This window comes from Pseudorca crassidens, chromosome 3, assembly GCF_039906515.1.
Source record: "Pseudorca crassidens isolate mPseCra1 chromosome 3, mPseCra1.hap1, whole genome shotgun sequence".
Classification (NCBI taxonomy): Eukaryota; Metazoa; Chordata; class Mammalia; order Artiodactyla; family Delphinidae; genus Pseudorca; species Pseudorca crassidens.
Window position 1 is genome coordinate 162,101,286 of NC_090298.1, and position 21,438 is coordinate 162,122,723.

Below are 21,438 nucleotides of genomic sequence, written 5' to 3' on the forward strand. Positions count from 1 at the left end.
ATTGGGAGCAGAGAGTGTTAACCATTGGACCACCAGAGAAGTCCCTGAGTTATTTTAAATGAGAGCATGTCAATGGAGGACTCAGTCTATGGGCTCATAAAGCCTCTTGGAAAAAAAAAAGTTATTGAAGCCAAAATCCAGTCTTAGAAATGACTAGGATACAGACAGGCAGTGGGCTAGGCAGTGATGGGGCCAGGAATGGGGAGAACATTTTAGCGGGACTCTCTGCACATGTAAAATCCCTGAAGCAGCTAAAATCCCTGGATTGTACCAGGGTGTGAGCAAGACAGGACATGGCTGAGAAAAGAAGCAAGAGAGGAGGAAAGTGAACTAGATTGCAAGAGTCTCAGCCACATGACTTGTAATCTGGAAAGCAAGTTCAGGGTTTAATTTAATTTAATGCCGGTTGGAAGCCATTGTGAGCCGGGGCATCAACAATTAGATTTGTGTTTAGCAGAGCTAGCTGCACCATGAGGATGCTGGGTGAGGATGGAGTACAGAGGACAAGCTTGACTGGTGGAGAAAAGATTAAGGGTTAGTAGTAGGATTTAGGAATGAGTGAGGGTAATCTAGACTCTTGGTGGCTACAAAGTAGAACAAAGTGATGATCTGGGGGGATAGATTGAAGGTGGAATCCATACTCATTCATTTCTGCACCCAGAATGCTGTACACTTTACGATGTGGCTAGTGATGTGCTAGTGACTGGGTATAGGGTTTTAATAAGAAAACGCCATTCTCTTGGACATTACAATCTAGTGGAAGAGAAAAATATAAGCAAAGAAATAAATATATAATTACAAATTCTGAGGGCTACATAGGGAGACTCAGACCATAAGATTGGCTTTATATTAAATATGGGGCTCACAATAAAGGTGATTCTGAGGAAATGACATTTAAATGGACAGAAAAATGACAAAGGAAGAATTATCCATGTGTGGCAGGGAACGGGGAAGAATTTAGTAGTTGAGATTTTCTCTGGAGAGAGCACCGTTGAAATGATTGGAGTTGGGTGGAGAGAGGGTGTGGCTTGCATTAGTCCCTGTCAGTTTCTGCTGTGGGGTAGGGTGAAGTCTACAAAGGAATAGTTTTAGGTTTCAGGTGATTGCTGCCTTTGGGGGATGGGGGAGGAAGTGTGCCCATATTTTAAAATTTCAATGGCTGTTTCTGGCTGAGGGGAGAGGAGTCAAGGATTCTGTGGGTTTTAGTTGAGTCCAGCCCACAGGAGGGGAGAAGTGCTTATCAAATAATTAATCTTCAGTTTTAATTAATTACAGCTGTGGGGTGGGGTAAAAGGTGTGATACCAGTGATGCCTTCTGCCTGCTCTGAATACCTGGAGCATTAGTACTCCTTACTGAGAGTGCAGATGCTTAAAGTGAAAAGTTCTGGGGAAGAGATAAGTTCAGTCTGATAAGCTTCATCCAAGGTGCCTGCAAAACGTTTAGATGGCCATAGTTGAAAAGGCAGCAGGATACATGGGTCTTAAGCTCAGATTTGAGTTCTCAAACTGGAGATTTGGGTGTTATGAGCATAGAGATGGAATTTATTTATTTTTAATATTTATTTGGTTGCACCGGGTCTTAGTTGCGGCACCTGGGCTCCTTAGTGTGGCAGACGAACTCTTAGTTGTGGCATGCATGTGGGATCTAGTTCCCTGACCGGGGAATCTAACCCGGGCCCTCTGCATTGGGAGCGGAGTCTTCCGCTGCGCCACCAGGGAAGTCCCGAGATGGAATTCAATTTCAAGGGAATGCATAGATGTGGAATACACAGAATAAGGTGAGAGATAAGGGCCAGGACTGAGCCTTGAGGACAGTCAACAGTGGGAGAGGAGCTGGCCAATGATCCTGAAAGACAGTGGCCAGAGAAATAAGATGCTGTAAGGAACGGCACCAAAAACGGAGGAGAGCTTAAACAAGCTTTATTTGGGAACGCTCCCGGGCGAGGTTCACTGGTCCGAGAGAAAGGGGCCAGAGAAGTCGCGCCTGGGTGCGGGCGCGAACAAGATTTATAGGGGTGGACGCAGGGGAGACGCTTGCTGTGTGAAGCAACCCCCTTTTTTGGTAATCTTTTGGATGTTACGGCAATGTCGGATGTCGGTTGCATCAGCTTCAGAGCCGTTGGTTCCGCTCCTCGGGGAGCGGGCGGTTGCATCAGCCTCAGAGCCGTTGGTCCCGCCCCTCGGGGAGCGGGCGGTTGCATCAGCCTCAGAGCCGTTGGTTCCGCCCCTCGGGGAGCGGGAAGACCAGGGCCGAGTGCAAAGTCCCGGGCGGATGCCATTCGTGTGTCCTGCTGCATTAACCACCCTGGCGGGGGATCCCTCTGACTCCCTGGGCCCTTCCCCGGACCTGCTGGCCTTACGGATGCCAACCGGGAGATTATGGTAACAAAAGCCCAGAACAGAGGCTGATTTATAGAAGAAAATAGTGATAGAATTTTTCTGATGAACGAACTAAGTCAAAGACAGGATGGCATTCACTGGATTAATCCTCTTAAATCCTTGGCAGTCTTGGCAGAGCAGTGTCAGTGAGGTGGTGGTGAGACAGAAACCAGTTTGGAGTGTAATTAAGGGAGGTGAGGAAATGGGGAGAATGAGAGGGTAGACCAGTCTTTCCAGAAGCTGGATGGAGAAAAGGAAGAGGGACTGAGCAGTAACTGTAGGGCTAAGGGGGACCCAAAGGCATGAATTTGTTTCAAGATGGGAGATTTTGGTCTTCCCTGGTGGCGCAGTGGTTGAGAGTCCGCCTGCCGATGCAGGGGACACGGGTTCGTGCCCCGGTCCGGGAAGATCCCACATGCCGCGGAGCGGCTGGGCCCGTGAGCCATGGCCGCTGAGCCTGCGCGTCCGGAGCCTGTGCTCCGCAACGGGAGAGGCCACAGCAGTGAGAGACCCGTGTACTGCAAAAAAAAAAAAAAAAGGGGGGAGATTTTTAATTTTTTTCAGATGAACAAGAACATTTATTTACAAAGAAGAGATGCAAGGCAATATGTATTAGAAAATACAAGGCAATATTTAGAAGATGTAAAACTATGCAATCACTTATTTTAAGATAACTCTCAAACTTTAGAAAAATTACCAAGGAAAAAGGAAAAAAAAATTAGTAAGGAAAATACCTGTCTCCAAGCCCATGCACTTTCTCTTCATTTTTTTTTAACATTCCTTTTTTTTTTTTTTAATCTTTTGCATTAGGGTTTATCATAGGATATTGAATACAGTTCTCTGTGCTATACAGTAGGACTTTGTTGTAAGATGGGACATCTTTGATTATGTTTCAATGTTAGAAGTATGAGTACAGTGGAGTAGAAGTTGATGGTGATGGAAAAGAGCAAAGGAATAATTAATAAAGCAAGCTCTCTGAGAAGGTAGGAAGGGATTAGACCAGTGGTTCTTAAAGGGGAAATTTTGCCCTCTAGGGGACATTTGGCAATATCCCTTTCACAACTAGAGGGGATACTACTGGATAGAGTCCAGGGATGCTACTAAGCATCCTACAGTGATAGGATGGTACCCCCATAACAAAGAAGTATCCAGCTCAAAATGTGCCAAAGGTGGGAAACATGACCTAGCAAAGTAGCAGATATTGACATTAGATAAGAAGGCAGACACATCTTGTTTGCAAAGTGAAAGAAACCATGATGCTGTGGAACACTTTTGTACTAGTGGCAAGAAAATGAGGAATCCTTCTTTCATTGTTAAGAGTTTCTTTGCAAAGTAAGATGTAAGATCATTTATTGAAGAGATAAGGTTGAGACCACATGAGATTCAAAATCTTGGAGGAATTGTGAAAAGGTCTTTGGATAACTAGGAGTTTAAATTGCCTGTTGGGCTTTTCCTTTAGTGTTGAAGCCCCATTTAGAGTATATGGACTCAAATTTTTAGTGCTTCCCGTATAATTTATTGGATAGGAACTACCCAGGCAGGATAGACAGATGGTTGGAATTATCTAAGGCAGGTGTTATGATTCCTCAGAGAGGAATTTGAGGTTTTAGAAAATATATTATTGAAGGGATGGGTCATGGCATTTCATATGTAGTGCCAAGGAAATGAGGATTATAAATAGCAATATGGTGGAAGTATGGATGGCTTGGAAGCTTCTATGAGGTAGGAAAGCAGATGCAATACAGGCAAAAAAGTGAACAAGATGGAAGTATACCTACTGTGTTCAGAAAGTGGGATGTCTGACTTTTTGCCTTCATAGAGAGCAAGAGTCTCAGGTGATGATAAATTTAAGGTGTTTGGTTGAGATGTGGAAGCCATGGACGTTTGCTAGTTTATGCCCAAGAACATGGAATCATCTTCAATCCGAGCAGGGATGGGAGTTAAAATGAAGAATGGGAGTCAGGTGACAGTGACTTTAATGGGTCAGGTCTATATGTTGGTGCTAATTCAGGGGAGAAGCCAGTGAGGTGCCTCAGTGGAGATGGAATTTTTGATAAGTGGTGGGTAATGTGGTTTCATAATGTGGAGAATGTACATTAGGAATGGAGAAGGTCAAGAATACCCACTATATTGCTTTGAGGTTGTACATGGCGTGCAAAACAATGACCCAGGATCACAGACAGCTTGAATCTGAAAGGAACACATATTGGATGCATGGTGATGTAACTGTCCTAAGTGCAAAGGAGAAGCAGAAAGCTTGTGAATTCTCTTGTTAGTATTTCTTTATTTCAGAGCCCTGCCTGGAGTGGATCATAGAAGCAGTAAGAGGAGCATCCTTGTTCTCCTGGTTGCTGTCTGATCATATTTACTACTTACGGACTTGCAGAATGGCAGCCCCACATCTGTCCACTATATGTGGTGAGTTCCTAGGGTAGATTCACTTTACCAGGATTAAGTGGGCACAGAATAAGGGAGTTGAGTAGCCACAGGGGACTGGGAAGAAGGGGCTGAAATGAAAGGAGGTGGGTATGGAGCTCTGTGAACACTTGGTGCCCCAGAATTTGCTCATGTCGGATTCAGTGCCCTTTGGGATTCTAGAGGAAGGGCGTATGTGCGTGGTGGGGAGAGGGAAGAAAATTTCGGGGTGGCATCTCCTTATCCCGTCCATTTGTTTTATAAAGCTGGGAAGGGTAACAACTCAACCTTTCTGACTTTCAACTTCCCTTGCTAGGAAAGTTGAGACTATGTATGTGCCTAGAAACTCATGTCACCCTCTCCTCTAGCTCTGCCTGTCCTAGACCCTTCCTGTGCCCATGAGAGGATCACAGAGATGGAAAACTTGCGCTCTGGGTTACAAGTGAGTCATAATTTTTTTTCTTTCTCCTAAAATACATTCCTGTCCCCTGGGGTGAATGCATCTCCTTCCAGTACTCTGGAACCTCATAACCCCTCCTGCATTTTGAAACTTCTGATGGTGGTTAAGGGACTTCCAAAAAAAAATTCTTCTATTACCTTACTACTTACAGTTTTTTTTCAGGCATCTCTCCTGCTTAGTGCTGTTAGTAAAAGAAGTAAAAAGTAAAAGAAGGATATAAGACTGTCTTAGCCTTAAAAATGTATGGCCACTCTATGGGAAATAATTTTTTCATTTAGGAAGTATTTCTCTCATTCTTGCAACGTGTTCAGGTCTCTGATTAACCCTGCAGATAGAAGAGAGTACGATTATGAAAGCTTTCAGGCTAGGAGTGGAGAGATACATTTCATCATGTGTTAGAGAGGCCTTAAATTCTTGAGGCTGGTTGAAATTCCTTAAGGCGTGAGCATGAATAGAGAAGGAAAGATTCTGAGAACTAAATCCTGGGTTAAATGAAGAGCCCTCATCAGAATCTTGAATTTACTGTGAAACAGGTGTTTCATTTCCAGTGCTATGGTGCATGATCCTCTCCCCAGCAACATTGGTGGGGTTGGTGGCTGGTTGAGACAGGATGTGTTGTCATTTTAGAACTCAATAACCTTTGAGGATGTGGCCGTGGACTTCACCCAGGAGGAGTGGGCATTGCTGAATTCATCTCAGAGAAAACTGCACAGAGATGTGATGCTAGAGAACTATAGAAACTTGGTTTCACTGGGTAAGACTAACAGAATCCCTTGATTTATTTACTGAATTTGAGCATGGATTTCTTGGGTGAGTAAGACCCAATCGACTTGTGATACAGACTATAGGAGTTTTTTTTTGTAGGCTTTTACTTTTAAGAAAAATTGCCATATTGAGACCTAATTCACATACCATAATTTACTCATTTGAAGTGTACAATACAATGGTTTTTTTTTCTAGTACCTTCATATAGCTGTGCAACCGTCACCACTGTCTAATTCCATAACATTTTTGTTGCTCCACCTACAGGGTGTTTGATTCCTCCCTGCGTGCAGCCCCTGGCAACAACTAATCTACTTTCCTTTTCTACAGGTTTCCCTATTCAGCATTTCATATTAATGGAATCATACCAAATGTGGTCTTTTGTGACTTATTTTTTCACTTAGTGTAATGTTTTCAAGGTTCATCCTTGTTGTAGCATATGTCAGTACTTCTGTCCTATTCATTGCTGAATAATATTCTCTTGCATAGATATACAACATTTTGTTTATCCATTCATCAGTTGATGGACATTTGGCTTTTGACACTTGCTGTTACGAACAGTGCTGCTACAAACACTCACATACAAGTTTTTGTGTGGACATATGTTGTCCTTTATCTTGGATATATGCCTAAGAGTAAAATTGTTGGGTCATTTGGTAACTTTATACTTAACATTTTGAGGAGCTGCCAAACTGTTTTCCAAACTGGCTGTATCATTTTACATTCCCTTCAGCAACGTATGCAGGTTCCAAATTCTCCACATTCTTACCAACACTTATTTCCCGTCTTTTTTTTTTTTGCGGTACACGGGTCTCTCACTGTTGTGGCCTCCCGTTGCGGAGCACAGGCTCTGGACGCGCAGGCTCCGGACGCGCAGGCTCCGGACATGCAGGCTTGGCGGCCATGGCTCACGGGCCCAGCCGCTCTGCAGCATGTGGGATCTTCCCGGACCGGGGCACAAACCCGTGTCCCCTGCATTGGCAGGCGGACTCTCAACCACTGCACCACCAGGGAAGCCCGGGATGGGAATATTCTTAAATTAAAATGTCACAGATCCTGTTCACTTACCAAGGTTCAGTAATTTCTCTTGGAAAGACAATTTTCCATTTATGGAAAGTTGATCTCTGAAATGCTTTACTTTTGCTTTCTCTGTTAGAATTTTGTCATTTTGCTGCTTATAAAGTCACAACTGCCTATCTTCAGAACCTCAAACAACAAGTTGTTGTCACAGTTTGATGGTAGTTTTTGTTGTATACTGCATGGTCCTCTCATATGTATCTTTCCCCATAATAGGACATCAACTCAGCAAGCCTCCTCTCATCACCCAGATGGAGCAGGAAGATGAAATGGACATAGTAGAGAGAAGAATTCACCAAGACACCTGTTCGGGTGAGCACCAGGCATATATGAATGTCTTGCCTACAAGATCTGTTCCCTGTGCTAAACATCCCACCATTTTATACTCTAGGAACTTGAGGTTATGTTTCCCATTTGTTTCAGATTGGGTTGGGGCATTACCTGCTTTTTGTCAGCATATTGTCACCATGTCTTTTCCAAAACTTTTTCCCACTTTGTTCAGATGAGCTGATTCTCCTTAAAACCAAACAACAACAGCAAAAACAAGGTATTTTGGAGAAATATACGCTCAATGGCAAGAAGGTAAGAGTCACATGGGATAATTTCTTGTCCTCACATTAGAAGTCCAGAATTCTATAAGATAGAAAAGGACTAGAGGGTAATATGAGTGATATCACACTCATTTCACCAATAGAAAGCAGAAGATTCTCTAAGTATTCATTTGAAGGAAACTCATAACTTAGTTCCAAAAATGGTTACAGAGAATCCCCAAGGTAAATAATTGCATAATGGGATTAGTTGTTAAATGTTTAAGATACTCACTCTAAGGCAATTTTATCTTAAATCTGTTGAAGAGACTCCAGTGAAGCCATCTGGTAGAGCAATCAGCTTATTCAAGCTGATAAACTCAGTCAGAAACTGCATATTCACTAAGAAAATGTGGAACTCTCATGCTAATAAAGTGCTCATGAGATGTATCAGAATTTATGTCAGGGGAGATTCTCAGTCATGAACATGATAAATCCTGTGATTGTAACTCATATTTTAATCAATAGGAACAAAGTCTTGGAGGCAATCCCATTCAATGCAGTGAAATTGTTGAAGCCTTGAGTGTGAAATTTAACATTACTCAGAATAAAATTTACCCTAGCAAGAAAGCCCATCGATACCTTGACTCTGCAAAAGCCCTTAGAGATTCTTCACGTCTTAAGCCATCTGAGGGAATTCTTCCTCGGGAAAAATCTTATGAATGTAAAAAGGACGAGAGTGCCTTCCTCAGGAGTTCTAACTTAGCTGGGCACAAGAGACAACATACAGAAGAGACATCCCATGAACGCAGTGACTTGGGGAAAGTCGTAAATTCAATCTCACACCTTAAGAAGGATGAAAAAACTCACTCTAGAGAGAAACCTTTTGAGTGTAATCAGTGTGGTAAAGTATTACAGAGCCATTCATCCATTAAGTTGCACATGAGAATCCACACTGGAGAAAAACCGTATAAGTGTGATCAGTGTGGGAAAGCCTACAGCTCAAGCTCTTACCTTACGCGTCACAAGAGAATTCATACCGGGGAGAAGCCCTATGAGTGCCGTGACTGTGGAAAAACCTTCCGAGATAGCTCACTTCTCAGACAACATTCAGGGACTCATTCAGAAGAAAAACCCTACAAATGTGATCAATGCACCAAAACCTTCAGTAGAAGCTATAGGCTTGCCATACACCAGATAATACATACTGGAGAGAAACCCTATACGTGCAATGACTGTGGGAAAACTTTCAGTATTCTCCCATATTTTAAAAGACATGAGAGAATCCACACCGGAGAGAAATCCGTTGAATGTAGCCATTGTGGTAAAGCCCTGAGTAGTCAGTCATCTCTTAAGGTACACCTGCGGATACATACTGGAGAGAAACCTTTCAAGTGTGATCAATGTGGGAAAGCTTTTAGGCTGAGCTCCAACCTTATCACGCACAAGAAAATTCATACTGGAGAGAAACCCTGTAAGTGCAATGACTGTGGGAAGGCTTTCAGGGATCGTTCATGTCTTAAAGAACATGTGAGAATTCACACTGGAGAAAAACCCTTTACATGTAATCAATGTGGAAAAGACTTCAGAGTGAAATCTTTCCTTATTTTGCACAAGAAAATTCACATGAAAATGAAACATGAATGTAAGGAATGTGGGAAAACCTTCCATGGTCTCTTATCTTATGGGAGGCATATGAAAATCCATACCAGGGACAAGAAACCTTTTAAGTGCAGTGAGTGTGGAAAAGCTTTTAGCAGGCATGTGTCCCTTACAGTACACATGAGAATTCACACTGGAGAGAAACCCTACGAGTGTAATCATTGCGGAAAATCCTTTAGTGTAAAGTGTAATCTCAATGTGCACAAAAGAATACATACTAAAGAAAAACCCTATAAATGCAATGTCTGTGGGCAAGGTTTCAGTAAATCCTTTCCCCTTCGGCGTCATGAGAGAACTCATGCTCAATAAATCCCCTTTTAATGATATCCATGTAAAGTAGCTTTCAGTGAACTCTCAATCTTTAAGGCATACAACCAAATGCTAAGTGAAAAGAACTGGTTGTGAAGAGTGTGAGAAAGCCTCTAAGTAATGCATATATGGAAGAAACCTAAGTTATGCAATGACTGTGAGAAATCCTTTATTCATTCATTATCCCTTAGAAGATATGTGATAACGCTGAAGGGAAAATGTTTTAATATCTTCAAGACTTGTTACTTGGGCTTCCCTGGTGGCACAGTGGTTGAGAGTCTGCCTGCCGATGCAGGGGACACAGGTTCGTGCCCCAGTCCGGGAAGATCCCACATGCCGCAGAGCAGCTGGGCCCGTGAGCCATGGCCGCTGAGCCTGCGCGTCCGGAGCCTGTGCTCCGCAACGGGAGAGGCCACAACAGTGAGAGGCCCGCGTACCGCAAAAAAAAAAAAAAAAAAAAAAAAAAGACTTGTTACTTGAGAAAAATAAACACCTAATGTTTTAAGCCAACATGTTTTCCACGTATTTGTTCCTTTGTTTTGTGTGTGTGGTGGTGGTAGGGAGGTTTTTGTTTTTCTTTTTTCACTCCTAATTGACTAGTCACTAATCAACAGAGTCCACAGATGGTCAGTTTTTAAAAATAAAGTTTTATATATGGTAACAAAAGTGAAAAATTATTTGGTACAGGGATGTATGTTTAATAGAAGTTTACCTATTGGATAAAGCTCTTAAGTTGTGCTTACAAATCATCTGTGTACCTCTATATTTCATGTGTCCTAACCTACCATTGCCTGCACAAAGTCTGTAATGAACCTTCCCATGAAGATTGCAGATGGTGAAATTCTCCTTGGAATTCTGAACTTTTTCCAACACATTTTGTTTACATTTAACATGTAGAAGAATGTACAACTGCATGAATTTTTACAAGGTAGAACACTTCTATATTAACTGCTGTACACTCTGGTTAAGATATAGAATATTAGGGCTTCCCTGGTGGCGCAGTGGTTGAGAGTCTGCCTGCCAATGCAGGGGACATGGGTTCGTGCCCCGGTCCAGGAAGATCCCACATGCTGCGGAGCGGCTGGGCCCGTGAGCCATGGCCGCTGAGCCTGCACGTCCGGAGCCTGTGCTCCGCAACGGGAGAGGCCATGACAGTGAGAGGTCCGTGTACAGCAAAAAAAAAAAAAAAAAAAAAAAGTATAGAATATTATAGGCACCTGAGAATCATTCTTTAATGCTCTTTCCATTACTAATCACTCTGATTCCTACCACCAGAATGTAGGTACTCTATGGAATCATGTCTTTTTAATTTTTTAAGTCAAACTATAGTTGATTTACAACGTTGTGTTCGTTTCTGGTGTACAGTAAAGTGATACAGTTATAGGTATACATATTCTTTTCCATTATGGTTTATTATAGGATATTGAATATAGTTCCCTGTGCTATACAGTAGATGTGGGACTTTGTTGTTTATCTATTTTATATATAGTAGTTTGTATCTGCTAATCCCAAACTCCTAATTTATCCCTTCCTCACCCCTTTTCCCTTTGGTAACCATGAGTTTGTTTTCTATGTCTGTGAGTCCGTTTATGTTACCTAAATAAGTTCATTTGTGTCTTTTTTTTTGGCCACGCTGCGAGGCTTGTGGAATCTTAGTTCCCCAACCAGGGATCGAACCTGGGCCCTGGCAGTGAGTGCTGAGTGCTAACCACTGGACTGCCAGGGAATTCCCTGGAGTCATGTATTTTAAAAACAACTTTATTGAGATATAGTTCACATACCACAAAAGTTCACCCATTCGAAGTGTAAAATTCAATGATTTTTAGTGTATTTAAGGTTATGTGCACTCTGTGCCTGATACCATATGTTATCATTTGTGCCTGGCTTCTTCTGCTCAACATTACATTTTCAAGATTGATTTTTGCTGTTGCATTTAGCAGGAGTTTATTTTGATTGTTGCATAGTTTTCTATAGAATGAATATGCACACTTTATCATTCAACTGTTTTGAACATTTTATCTGTTTATAGCTGGGATATTTTACAAATGGCTCTGCCACACACATTATTGTACATGTTTTTTGATTCACAATTGTACATAATTTTGTTGGGTATGTGTTTAGGAGTGCGTATTTATTCAAAACTACCAAACAATTTTCCAAAGTAGTTGCACCAATTTACATTCCCAGTCTCTTGCCAATATTTCACATTGTCTTTTCAGTTTGGCCATTTTGATGAGTATGGAGTGCCATATTTTGATTTTTTAAAATTTTATATTGAACTACTTTTACACTTAGAGAAAAGTTGCAATAATAGGGAGTTGCTGTATATCCCTCAGTGTTTCTCAGTATTAATGCAATCAGTTTATCAGTCACTTCCTTTATGATTAGTGCTTTTTTGTGCTTTAAGATTGTTGGTTTATGTCTATTTTTCAGGCAACCTCGAAAAGCCTGCCCAAGTAACTAGTAAATTGGTTTCCTTGCTACCTCTTTCCTACTAACTTCATTCATGTAGGGACTTTAATTAAGAAAGGAGAAAATTTTCTTAAGTGACAGTGTGACAATGATCCCATGATACATTCCCTGCATCCCTGAGTCTCTGTCCCTATGGAGACTTAAACCACTCTTCCCTAGTCCTTTAGTGATAATCTCTGGCTCAGAGAAGGCTGGGAGTTGGTCTTAGGAGGAGGCCATCAGGTCCCTTAAGGTTAGACCTGAGAATCCAATAATGCGATACCCTGGATGTGAGAGGAGACGTGGGAAGAAAATGGCATATACCTGTCTGTCCTCTCAGGGTGAGGAAGTCAGCAATGCAGGAGCTCTCCCTTCTAGCATCTGTGTTCCTTAAGGATATAAGCTGCCTGGGGGAAGTAATGACAGTACACATGTGGCTAATGAGGAGCTTTGGAAACTGAGCCCCCAGGGCCACAGAGACTGCGTATAGTCTGTCTGTGACCACTCTACTCAACAGCCCTACTCAGGTCAGGAAAGAGCGTACTGTAGTCTCCTGAGGTGATCCCTCTTGCCCAGCATCCAGTTGCCTTACTTGGTCCATCTGCCCTTCCTGGAGACAGATCTTCCATCCCCATCCTTCAATATCCAGAGGAAAGGTGAATGAGTACATTGATGGCTCCAAGGTAATCTGAAGTGCCCAATAAATGCAGTGAGAAATGGAAGTTTATTTTTTTAACCAGCCTATCTGGAGGACATCCAAGAGGTAAGATAAAGTTCAGTGGAATTACCAGTGAGATGACAAGTTTTTGACGTTCTTGGTATATTTACTTTTCCACATTCATCCTATTTGCAATCAGCTTTCATCATTTCTGGCTCCTATTCTGTCTTCTAAATCCAAGGGACTCCTTCCCCAGCTGAGTATGAATTAGCCTCTTCAGAAATCTGGCAGATGTTTTTACAATTCTCTGGTTTCCCTCATCTATTTGGTAGTGAGTGGGGCTGGAGTGACGTGAGTTTGGCTTCTCAATTTTCCCAGTCCTCATTCCAGATTTCATCTTTAGAGAACTCAATCAAGTCTTGTCCTTATCTCTTGCTTCTGAGGACTCTGAGAGAGGACGTTGAGTCTACTGTTTAGTCTTTCTTTGAAAACCTCCAAACAAAACATTACAAAATATTTTAAACCATGAGAACTGCACAGCAAGCAGTAAAATAAACAGCCATGCAACCACCTTCCAGAATTAATGCCAAGCTTTTGCCATATTAGCTTCAGCCACCTTTAAAAGATTGTGACGAAGGCAGACATCATTACAGGGCATGCTAGGTGCTCAGAAGAAAACCACCAGGACAGAAGTCCAGAGCCACAAGCTTACAGAGTAAGCAGGGTCTCAGTGCAGTCACAGGAAAACTTACATGTGTGTTGGAGCACATGGGCATGTGAACCTGCCTTTTCAACTATAAGTTGTATGAAATGTAGGTGTAGGTCAAGTATTTCTTTTTCTTTTGGCTGCGTTGGGTCTTTTTTGCTGCGCGTGGGCTTTCTCTAGTTGTGGCTAGCGGGGGCTACTCTTTGTTGCAGTGCGCAGGCTTCTCATTGTGGTGGCTTCTCTTGCTGCAGAGCACGGCTTCTAGGCATGCGGACTTCAGTAGCTGCGGTGTGCGGGCTCACTAGTTGTGGTGCACGGGCTTAGTTGCTCCCGCGGCATGTGGAATCTTGCCGGACCAGGGCTCGAACCCCTGTCCCCTGCATTGGAAGGCGGATTCTTAACCACTGCACCACCAGGGAAGTCCCTGTAGCTTACTCTTGACATTTTCTTTCTTTTTTAAAAAATTGAGATATAATTGACATAGAACATTGTATTAGTTTTAGGTGTACAATATAATGATTTGATATATGTATCTATTGCAAGATGATGGGCAAAGAACAGCTTTCATGTCAAAGTTGAGGGAGATACGAGGCTGCTGAGTTCATTTCAGAAGGACTGCAGAGGCAAGCTGAGGAGACTTTCACTGGCCAAAAGACAATTTGAGAATATAAATAACAACTGCAGTGTATTGAAATATATCAAATGCATTTAAAATCCAGGAGTTCATGATGACAGCATTTATCGTTGGATAATGCTGAAAACCAATTATTTTAAAAAGTGATGAACACAAGAATCAAGAAGTATTCTTTCTTATAAGAACTCAATTTCTTATAAGAAATAAATCTATTTTTTACAAAATATTTATTTAGTTATTTGGCTACGCCTGGTCTTAGATACAGCACGAGGGATCTTCATTGTCAGTGCGGGATCTTTAGCTGTGGCATGTGGGCTCTAGTTTCCTGACCAGGGATTGAACCCGGGCATCCTGTGTTGGGAGAGTGGAGTCTTAGCCACTAGACGACCAGGGAACTCCCAGAAATCCACCTATTTAATTCGGGAAATTTCATCTTTATGGAAGTATTTCAGCCAATAACTGAAAAAAGAATTAAAATGTCAGCGTTTTGTAACTCCTGGTGAATTAATAGATCCAGGCAATCATTATTACAAGAAGACAAATAGGCAATATGTTCTTCCTCATGAATATATTTAAGGATGTTTGCCAAAAATTGAACCTAAATTTAATCAAGATTCTAGACTAGAAGTAGGCACATTTTTTTCAGTAAAGAGCTAAATAGTAAATGTTTTAGGTTGTGTGGGCTATACGGTCTCTGTCACAAGTATTCGCAACTCAGACGTTGTAGCGGGGAAGCTGCCATGGACCATAAATAAACGAATGGCTGTGTTTCAGTAAACCTTTATTTACTGAAATAAGCAGCAGGCAGAATTTTGTCCACAGACTGCATTTTCCCAAACTGTATTCTAGAATACAGTCTTAATAATTTTATTCTGGAGTTATTTGCTTGGAGGCATCTTAAGGGAGAAGACAACATTCCATGACTGTTTTCCTGTGAGTACATAACCCTACTTGACAAAGAATAGATGGACTATAAAAGCTTGGAACAGGGCTTCCCTGGTGGCGCAGTGGTTGGGAGTCCGCCTGCCGATGCAGGGAATACGGGCTCGTGCCCCGGTCCGGGAGGATCCCACGTGCCGCGGAGCGGCTGGGCCCGTAAGCCATGGCCGCTGGGCCTGCGCGTCCGGAGCCTGTGCCCTGCAACGGGAGAGGCCGCAGCAGTGAGAGGCTCGCGTACCGCAAAAAAAAAAAAAAAAAAAAGCTTGGGACAGGGGGTGGTGTGGGGCGAAGCTTTATGGGAATGTAAAGCGAGGAAAGAAGAGGGGAGACAAGGAAGGAGAAAAGACCTGTAACTGATTGGTTTCAAAATATGGACAATATTAAGGAAGTTTCTCTGAAGTTTTGTTTCCTTGTCACCATCTTTCTAACAGACCCATTGACAACGTGAAACCCTGAAACCTCTCTGATACTGCAGAATTCCTCCTTCTGGGACTGTCAGGGGATCCAGAACTGCAGCCCCTCCTATTCTGCCTCTTCCTGTCCATATACGTGGTCACTGTGCTTGGTAACTTGCTCATCATCCTAGCCAGTATCTATAACTCCCACCTGCACACTCCCATGTACTTCTTCCCCTCTAATCTGTCTTTCATTGACATCTGTTTCACCACCACCACAATCCCAAAGATGCTAGTGAACATCCAGACACAGAGCAAATCCGCCAGTTACACAGGATTCCTCACCCAAATCTGCTTTGTCTTGACTTTTGCTGGACTGAAAACTGGAATTCTGGCCATGATGGCCTATGATCGATTTGTGGCCATCTGTCACCCACTGAGGTACAGTGTCATCATGAACCGCAAGCTCTGCAGGCTGCTGGTTCTGATCTCCTCCTTTGTTAGTGTTGTGGATGCCCTGCTCCACACTTTGATGGCACTGCAGCTGTCCTTTTGCACAGAATTAAAAAGTCCCCTCTTTTTCTGTGAACTAGCTCATATTCTCAATCTCGCCTGTTCTGATATCCTCATTAATAACGTCCTCCTGTATTTAGTGACCAGCCTGTTGGGCGTTATTCCTCTCTCTGGGATAATTTTCTCTTATACTCGAATTGTCTCCTCTGTCCTGAAAATCCCGTCAGGATAAGGCATTTTCCATCTGTGGGTCACACATAATAGTTGTTTCCTTGTTTTACGGGACAGGTTTTGGGGTGTACTTTAGTTCTGCAGCCACTCACTCCTCCAAGAAGAGTGCAGTAGTATCAGTGATGTACACTGTGGTCACCCCTATGATGAACCCCTTTATCTGTAGTCTGAGGAGCAAGGCTATGATAGGGGCTTTGAGGAAACTCATCTCTAGAATATCATCTTTCCATTGATTTCCAGTTGCTTTAGGCTTACACTGCTGGAATATAACACAGAGAAATAAATTAAGGAGAGGTCCAGCAAGTCTGACCACCTTCTTGAAATACTTAAGACCAGATATCAGATGGTTAAGGGTGAGAATTTGTTTTTAATTAAAGAAATTTTTTTGGTGTTTCTTTTTTATTTTATTTTTATATTTCTGGGGGGTGAGAATTTTGGAATCAGACCACCTGGATTTGAATCCTACCTCTGCTAAACAGTAGCTATGTGACCTTTGACAGTTTACTTGAACCCTCTAAGCTCAGTTTCCTCATCTACAAAATTGGCATAATTATATTTACAATTGTGGAAGATTTGAGAGACTTTGATACTCTCAGAATACATGCGTGCTTTCAGCAATAATAAGGCAAAAGTCTCAACTCTCATAGGGAAATGATAAACGATCACTTTATCATCTTTTCTAACAATGACTTTAGAGGTCAGATAGGTCTAGGCACAAAAACACAGGGCTGCATTTCTTTCTGCCTAAGCCTTCCTCCTAAGGCTGTTCCCATGATGGTCATCAATGCCTATAGCTGTGCAGGGACGTTACAGACACAATAACCAGAAACAGAAAACTGGCTGCCTCTCCTTAGGTCTCTTTGCAATGCAGAAAGAATCTTTCCAAGGAGACACCCAAAAGACATTGTTTTTATTATCAGCCTGATTTGGGACATATGTCCTGTATTAGTTTCCTATTGTCATTGTGACACATTACCACAAGCTTAGTATCCTAAAACAACACAAATGTATTCTCTTGCAGTCCTGGAAGTCAGAAGCCTGAAATCAGCTACATTGGGCTAAAGTCAAAGTGTTGGGCTCCTTTTGAAAGCTCTAAGAAAAGAATGAAATGTGGAGTTATTGTTTTTTGTTTGTTTGTTTGTTTTTGGCTGTTTACATCATGGCTTGTGGGATTTTAATTCTGTGACCAGGGATTGAACCCAGGCCAAGGCGGTGAAAGTGCTGAGTCCTAATCACTGGACTGCCAGGGTATTCCCCGGAGTTATTGTTGAATGCGTAAAGAATTTCTGTTCAGGGTGATGAAAAAGTTCAGGAGATGGTTAATGGTGGTGGTCCCACAACATTGTGAATGTTCTTAGTGCCATGGAACTGAACACTTTAAATGGCTGAAATGATAAATTTTATATCTATTTCGCCACAATTTTAAAAAGTCAAAAAAAGGGAATTGAAACTGATAAATAACATCGTTCTCTCTAGACAAAAACAAACAAAAATCATTCCAATGTTAAGCAAAAGTCAAAGTGATTAAATATTTTGGAAGACCATATACAAAGATATTTTTATAACCTCAGAGGAGTTGAGCACCTGAGAGACTAATACAATCCAAAAGGTAAAGACTGAGGAATTTAAGCACTTTAAAAATAAGCCACTAGGGCTTCCCTGGTGGCGCAGTGGTTGAGAGTCCGTCTGCCGATGCAGGGGACACGGGTTCGTGCCCTGGTCCAGGAAGATCCCACATGCCGCGGAGCGGCTGGGCCCATGAGCCATGGCTGCTGAGCCTGCGCGTCCAGAGCCTGTTGCTCCGCAACGGGAGAGGCCACAACAGTGAGAGGCCCTCGTACGGCAAAAAAAAAAAAAAAAAAAAAAGCCACTAATAAAAAAGTTAATACAGAAAAAAAAAGCCACAAACAATTTTCGAGAATGAAAATTCAGAATTGTTCTTTCAATATAATGAAAAAAGCAGGGCAAATCAACTTCCAATGAAATATCTCCACATGTGACCTTATTCACTCCATCGATATCAACATGATTTGATTACTCAGTACGGAAATAAACAACTTTTAATATATTCCGGCACTCTCAAAAATCAATCCTTCTCACCCTCTCCCCTGTAGCCCCCAGTCTACTTTCTGCCCTTATGAAGTTGCCTATTCTATGTACCTTATAACTGAAATCATACAATATTTGTCCTTTTTTGTCTGGCTGATTTCGCAGAGCATCATGTTTTTAGGGTTTATCCATGTTGTAATGTGTCAGAATTTCATTCCTTCTTATATGGCTGAAATGAATGAATAAATAAATAACTTCATAACCTACAATTATAACCAGGCTTCCTGATATCATTGATTGCATAGATATGCCATTGGTTGTATCTAAAAAAAGAATACTAGAGTCCAGTTAGAGAAGAATGGTTTGTCCACATTTGCATTGTATGTGAAATACGTGTGAACAGAGAGAGGTGGAGCAGTGAATGATGAACACCTGGCTTCATAGCATCAGGGAATCAACCACCCTGAATTGTTCCATTAGATCTTCTTGGCCTTTAAGGATTTGCACTGCACTGGCATCAGCGTGATGATGAAATTGTTTGGCTAATGAGGAGCTTTGGATATTGGTCCTCCAAAGGTACAGAGACTACAAATTGTGAAAAACGCACTCAACAGCATTTCCCCGGTAAAGAAACAGCACACCTGTACCTCCTCCTGGAGATAAGCCTTCTTGCCCAGGAGCCTGGAGCTTCACTCAGTCCCTCTCCTCTTATAGAACTTTAGTCTCCATCACTGAACATCTAGCAGAGATGCATCATTGCATCTCTAGGAGAGATTCCATCATTGCACCTCTAGGAGAGATTCCATCATTGCACGGTGAAGTCATCCAGGTAGCGAAATGTCCCTTTGTTAATGTTTGGAAATCAGGGCAGGTGTTTTACTACAAGTTTATCCAGGGGAAACTGTGAGGAAAGGACATGCATAAAATGATTAGAACCAAGGCATTCATTTGCCTCATGCCTGTCTCCCATCTTGACATGTTCCCTTGTACCTTTCCTGAAATCCTCAAAGAGCTCTCATTCTGTCAGTCTCCTGCTCTCTCTCCACAATGGCAAAGAACACGCTCATTTACAAACATGCTGATTGTTTTCAACCTGGCGGGCATTTAACTTCATTTCTGTAGTGGTTTCGGGGAGGAGGCTTGGGCAGTTTTACTGTATCTTCCAGTTCTGTGTTTTTAACACAGCTCTGTGTTATCTCTGTTGCCAGGCTGTGAGGTCTCTGAGAAAGGAGGTGGCAATCCAGTTAGACTCATCAGCCTGACTACCTGTTTCTCCTAATAAAGTTACCAAATGTTATAAATAATCAGAACATCATAGTGTAATTTTTAAAATGACCATTCCTAGATCCTTTCGAGAATTAACAAATGTTGACACACTGCTTTATTAACTTCAGGTCTTTTTTCAAAATAACAAAATAACAAGCATATGGAAAGCATCCCCCCATTCTATTACTTCCCTTCCCAAACTGGTGTTTGCCTCTGGTGATACTCCTGCTGCTGGACTAGGGACCACATCTTTTCCATCAGATTTATCAACAATATGGAACCCAGAAACCAAACAGATGTTTCAGAATTTCTTCTCGTGAGACTGACAGAGGATCCAGAACCGAAGACCACTTTCTTCAAACTGTTCCTGTCCGTGTACCTGATCACCATCCTGGGAAACCTTCTCATCATCTAGGCTGTCATCTCTGACTTCCAACTCCACACTCCCATGTACTTCTTTCTCTCCAATCTGTCCTTTACTGACATCTGTTTCAGCACCACCATGATCCCAAAGATCCTGGAGAACATCCAAGCACAGAATCAGAGCATCACGTATAGAGGCTGCCTCACCCAGATCAGCTTTGTTCCGACTTTTGTTTGCTGGGAAAATTTTCTCCTTTTAGTAATAATGGCCTACGATCGTTATGTGGCTATTTGTCACCCACTAAGATACACAGTCAGCATGAACCCCCGCCTCCATGTTCAGCTGATTCTACTCTCCTTGTTCATTAGCATTGCAGATGCCCTGTTCCATAGTCTGATGGTGCTGCAACTGTCCTTTTGCACAGACCTGGAAATCTCCCTCTGCTGTGAAGTTGTTCAGGTCATCAAACTTGCATGTTCTGATACCCTCATCAATAACATCCTGGTATATTTTGCAGCTGGCATATTTGCTGGTGTTCCTCTTTCTGGAATCATTTTCTCGTATATTCAAATTGTTTCCTCCATTTTGAAAAGGCCCTCATCAGGCAGAAAGTAGAAAGCTTTTTCTACCTGTGGGTCTCACCTCTCAGTGGTTTCCTTTTTCTATGGGACAGCTTTTGGGGTGTACATTAGTTCGGCAGTTACTGACTCTTCCAGGAAGACTGCAGTGGCTTCACTGATGTACACTGTGGTCGCTCCTGTGATGCACCCCTTCATCTACAGCCTGAGGAACAGAGACATGAAGGGAGTTTTGAGGAAACTTATTGGTAGAGTATTTCTTTTCTGTGATTGTGTCATCCGATTTGGGATGGGTTCACTAGAATGAATCAAAGTAAAAGGAATACGGATGAGCTAGAATGCCTGACTCTTTCAGCAGTAGGTTCTTTGGTAAATAGATACCATGATTGCTAAGTGCATTTTAACTTAGGGTTAAAACCTGAAGTGCTCTTTTTTTTTTTTTTTTTTTTTAGCACTGTGATTTCCATTCTCTAAGGAAAGTTTCTTCAGTTAAGGTCTATGGAAGCTGAATCTGAGGCAGAGGTTCATGGTATAGTAATTTTGTGGGGAATGTTCTGAGCACAAGGGAAGTGGGAAAAGGTGGATAGGTCAAGGAAATGATTTAAAGAAGTCTGTGGTCATGCAGAAGTAGATTCTGCTCGATTCTATGGGTAGCACCGTGTGAATTGCACCCCAGAGTTAAGCCTACTGTGGGACGTAGTGGTTGATCTTTCATACCCCAGATCAGGAATCCTTGAGACTGGTCACTGGTAAATTGTACATGTGTGGGGCAACATTAGCACCCAGAACACTCAGCTTTATTTTGTATACAATTTTTTGTGATTAGATTATCTCAGTAGTTTGAAATGATTGTGTGATGTTTGAAACTGATCAGTGAGGAAGACTTTCTTCCTAATGAGAGAAATTAATCCTGAGTCTAATATGTGCAAACAATAAAGATATCTTCATTACAAGGATCTCAGAGGTAGAAAATTGCGCAGGAGCAGGAAAGTAGAGATTCATTCATTCCTCCAGGAAGTGGCTTCGTGCTAGGGCTGATTCCCCTCATGGACCCAGATGGCTT

The 21,438-nt window shown here is 42.2% G+C and overlaps 3 protein-coding genes across 3 annotated transcripts; all 3 read left to right on the top strand.

Annotated features, from left to right (window-relative positions):
* Positions 1-4,766: 4,766 nt before the first annotated feature.
* LOC137220921 (zinc finger protein 726-like) lies at positions 4,767-10,051 on the top strand. Its single transcript, XM_067730179.1, has 6 exons — positions 4,767-4,797; positions 5,163-5,236; positions 5,882-6,008; positions 7,310-7,405; positions 7,596-7,675; positions 8,149-10,051. Exons 1-6 carry the CDS (start codon positions 4,767-4,769, stop codon positions 9,589-9,591), a joined length of 1,851 nt encoding a protein of 616 aa, XP_067586280.1. The 3' UTR covers positions 9,592-10,051.
* A 3,305-nt stretch (positions 10,052-13,356) lies between these two features.
* On the top strand, positions 13,357-16,351 carry LOC137221061 (olfactory receptor 7G3-like). The gene is given in 4 exon segments (XM_067730258.1): positions 13,357-13,415; positions 13,968-14,005; positions 15,455-16,115; positions 16,117-16,351. Coding segments are annotated over 4 exon segments (993 nt in total).
* Positions 16,352-19,707: 3,356 nt separating this feature from the next.
* On the top strand, positions 19,708-20,682 carry LOC137221062 (olfactory receptor 7G1-like). The gene is given in 1 exon segment (XM_067730260.1): positions 19,708-20,682. A coding segment is annotated over 1 exon segment (975 nt).
* Positions 20,683-21,438: the final 756 nt, after the last annotated feature.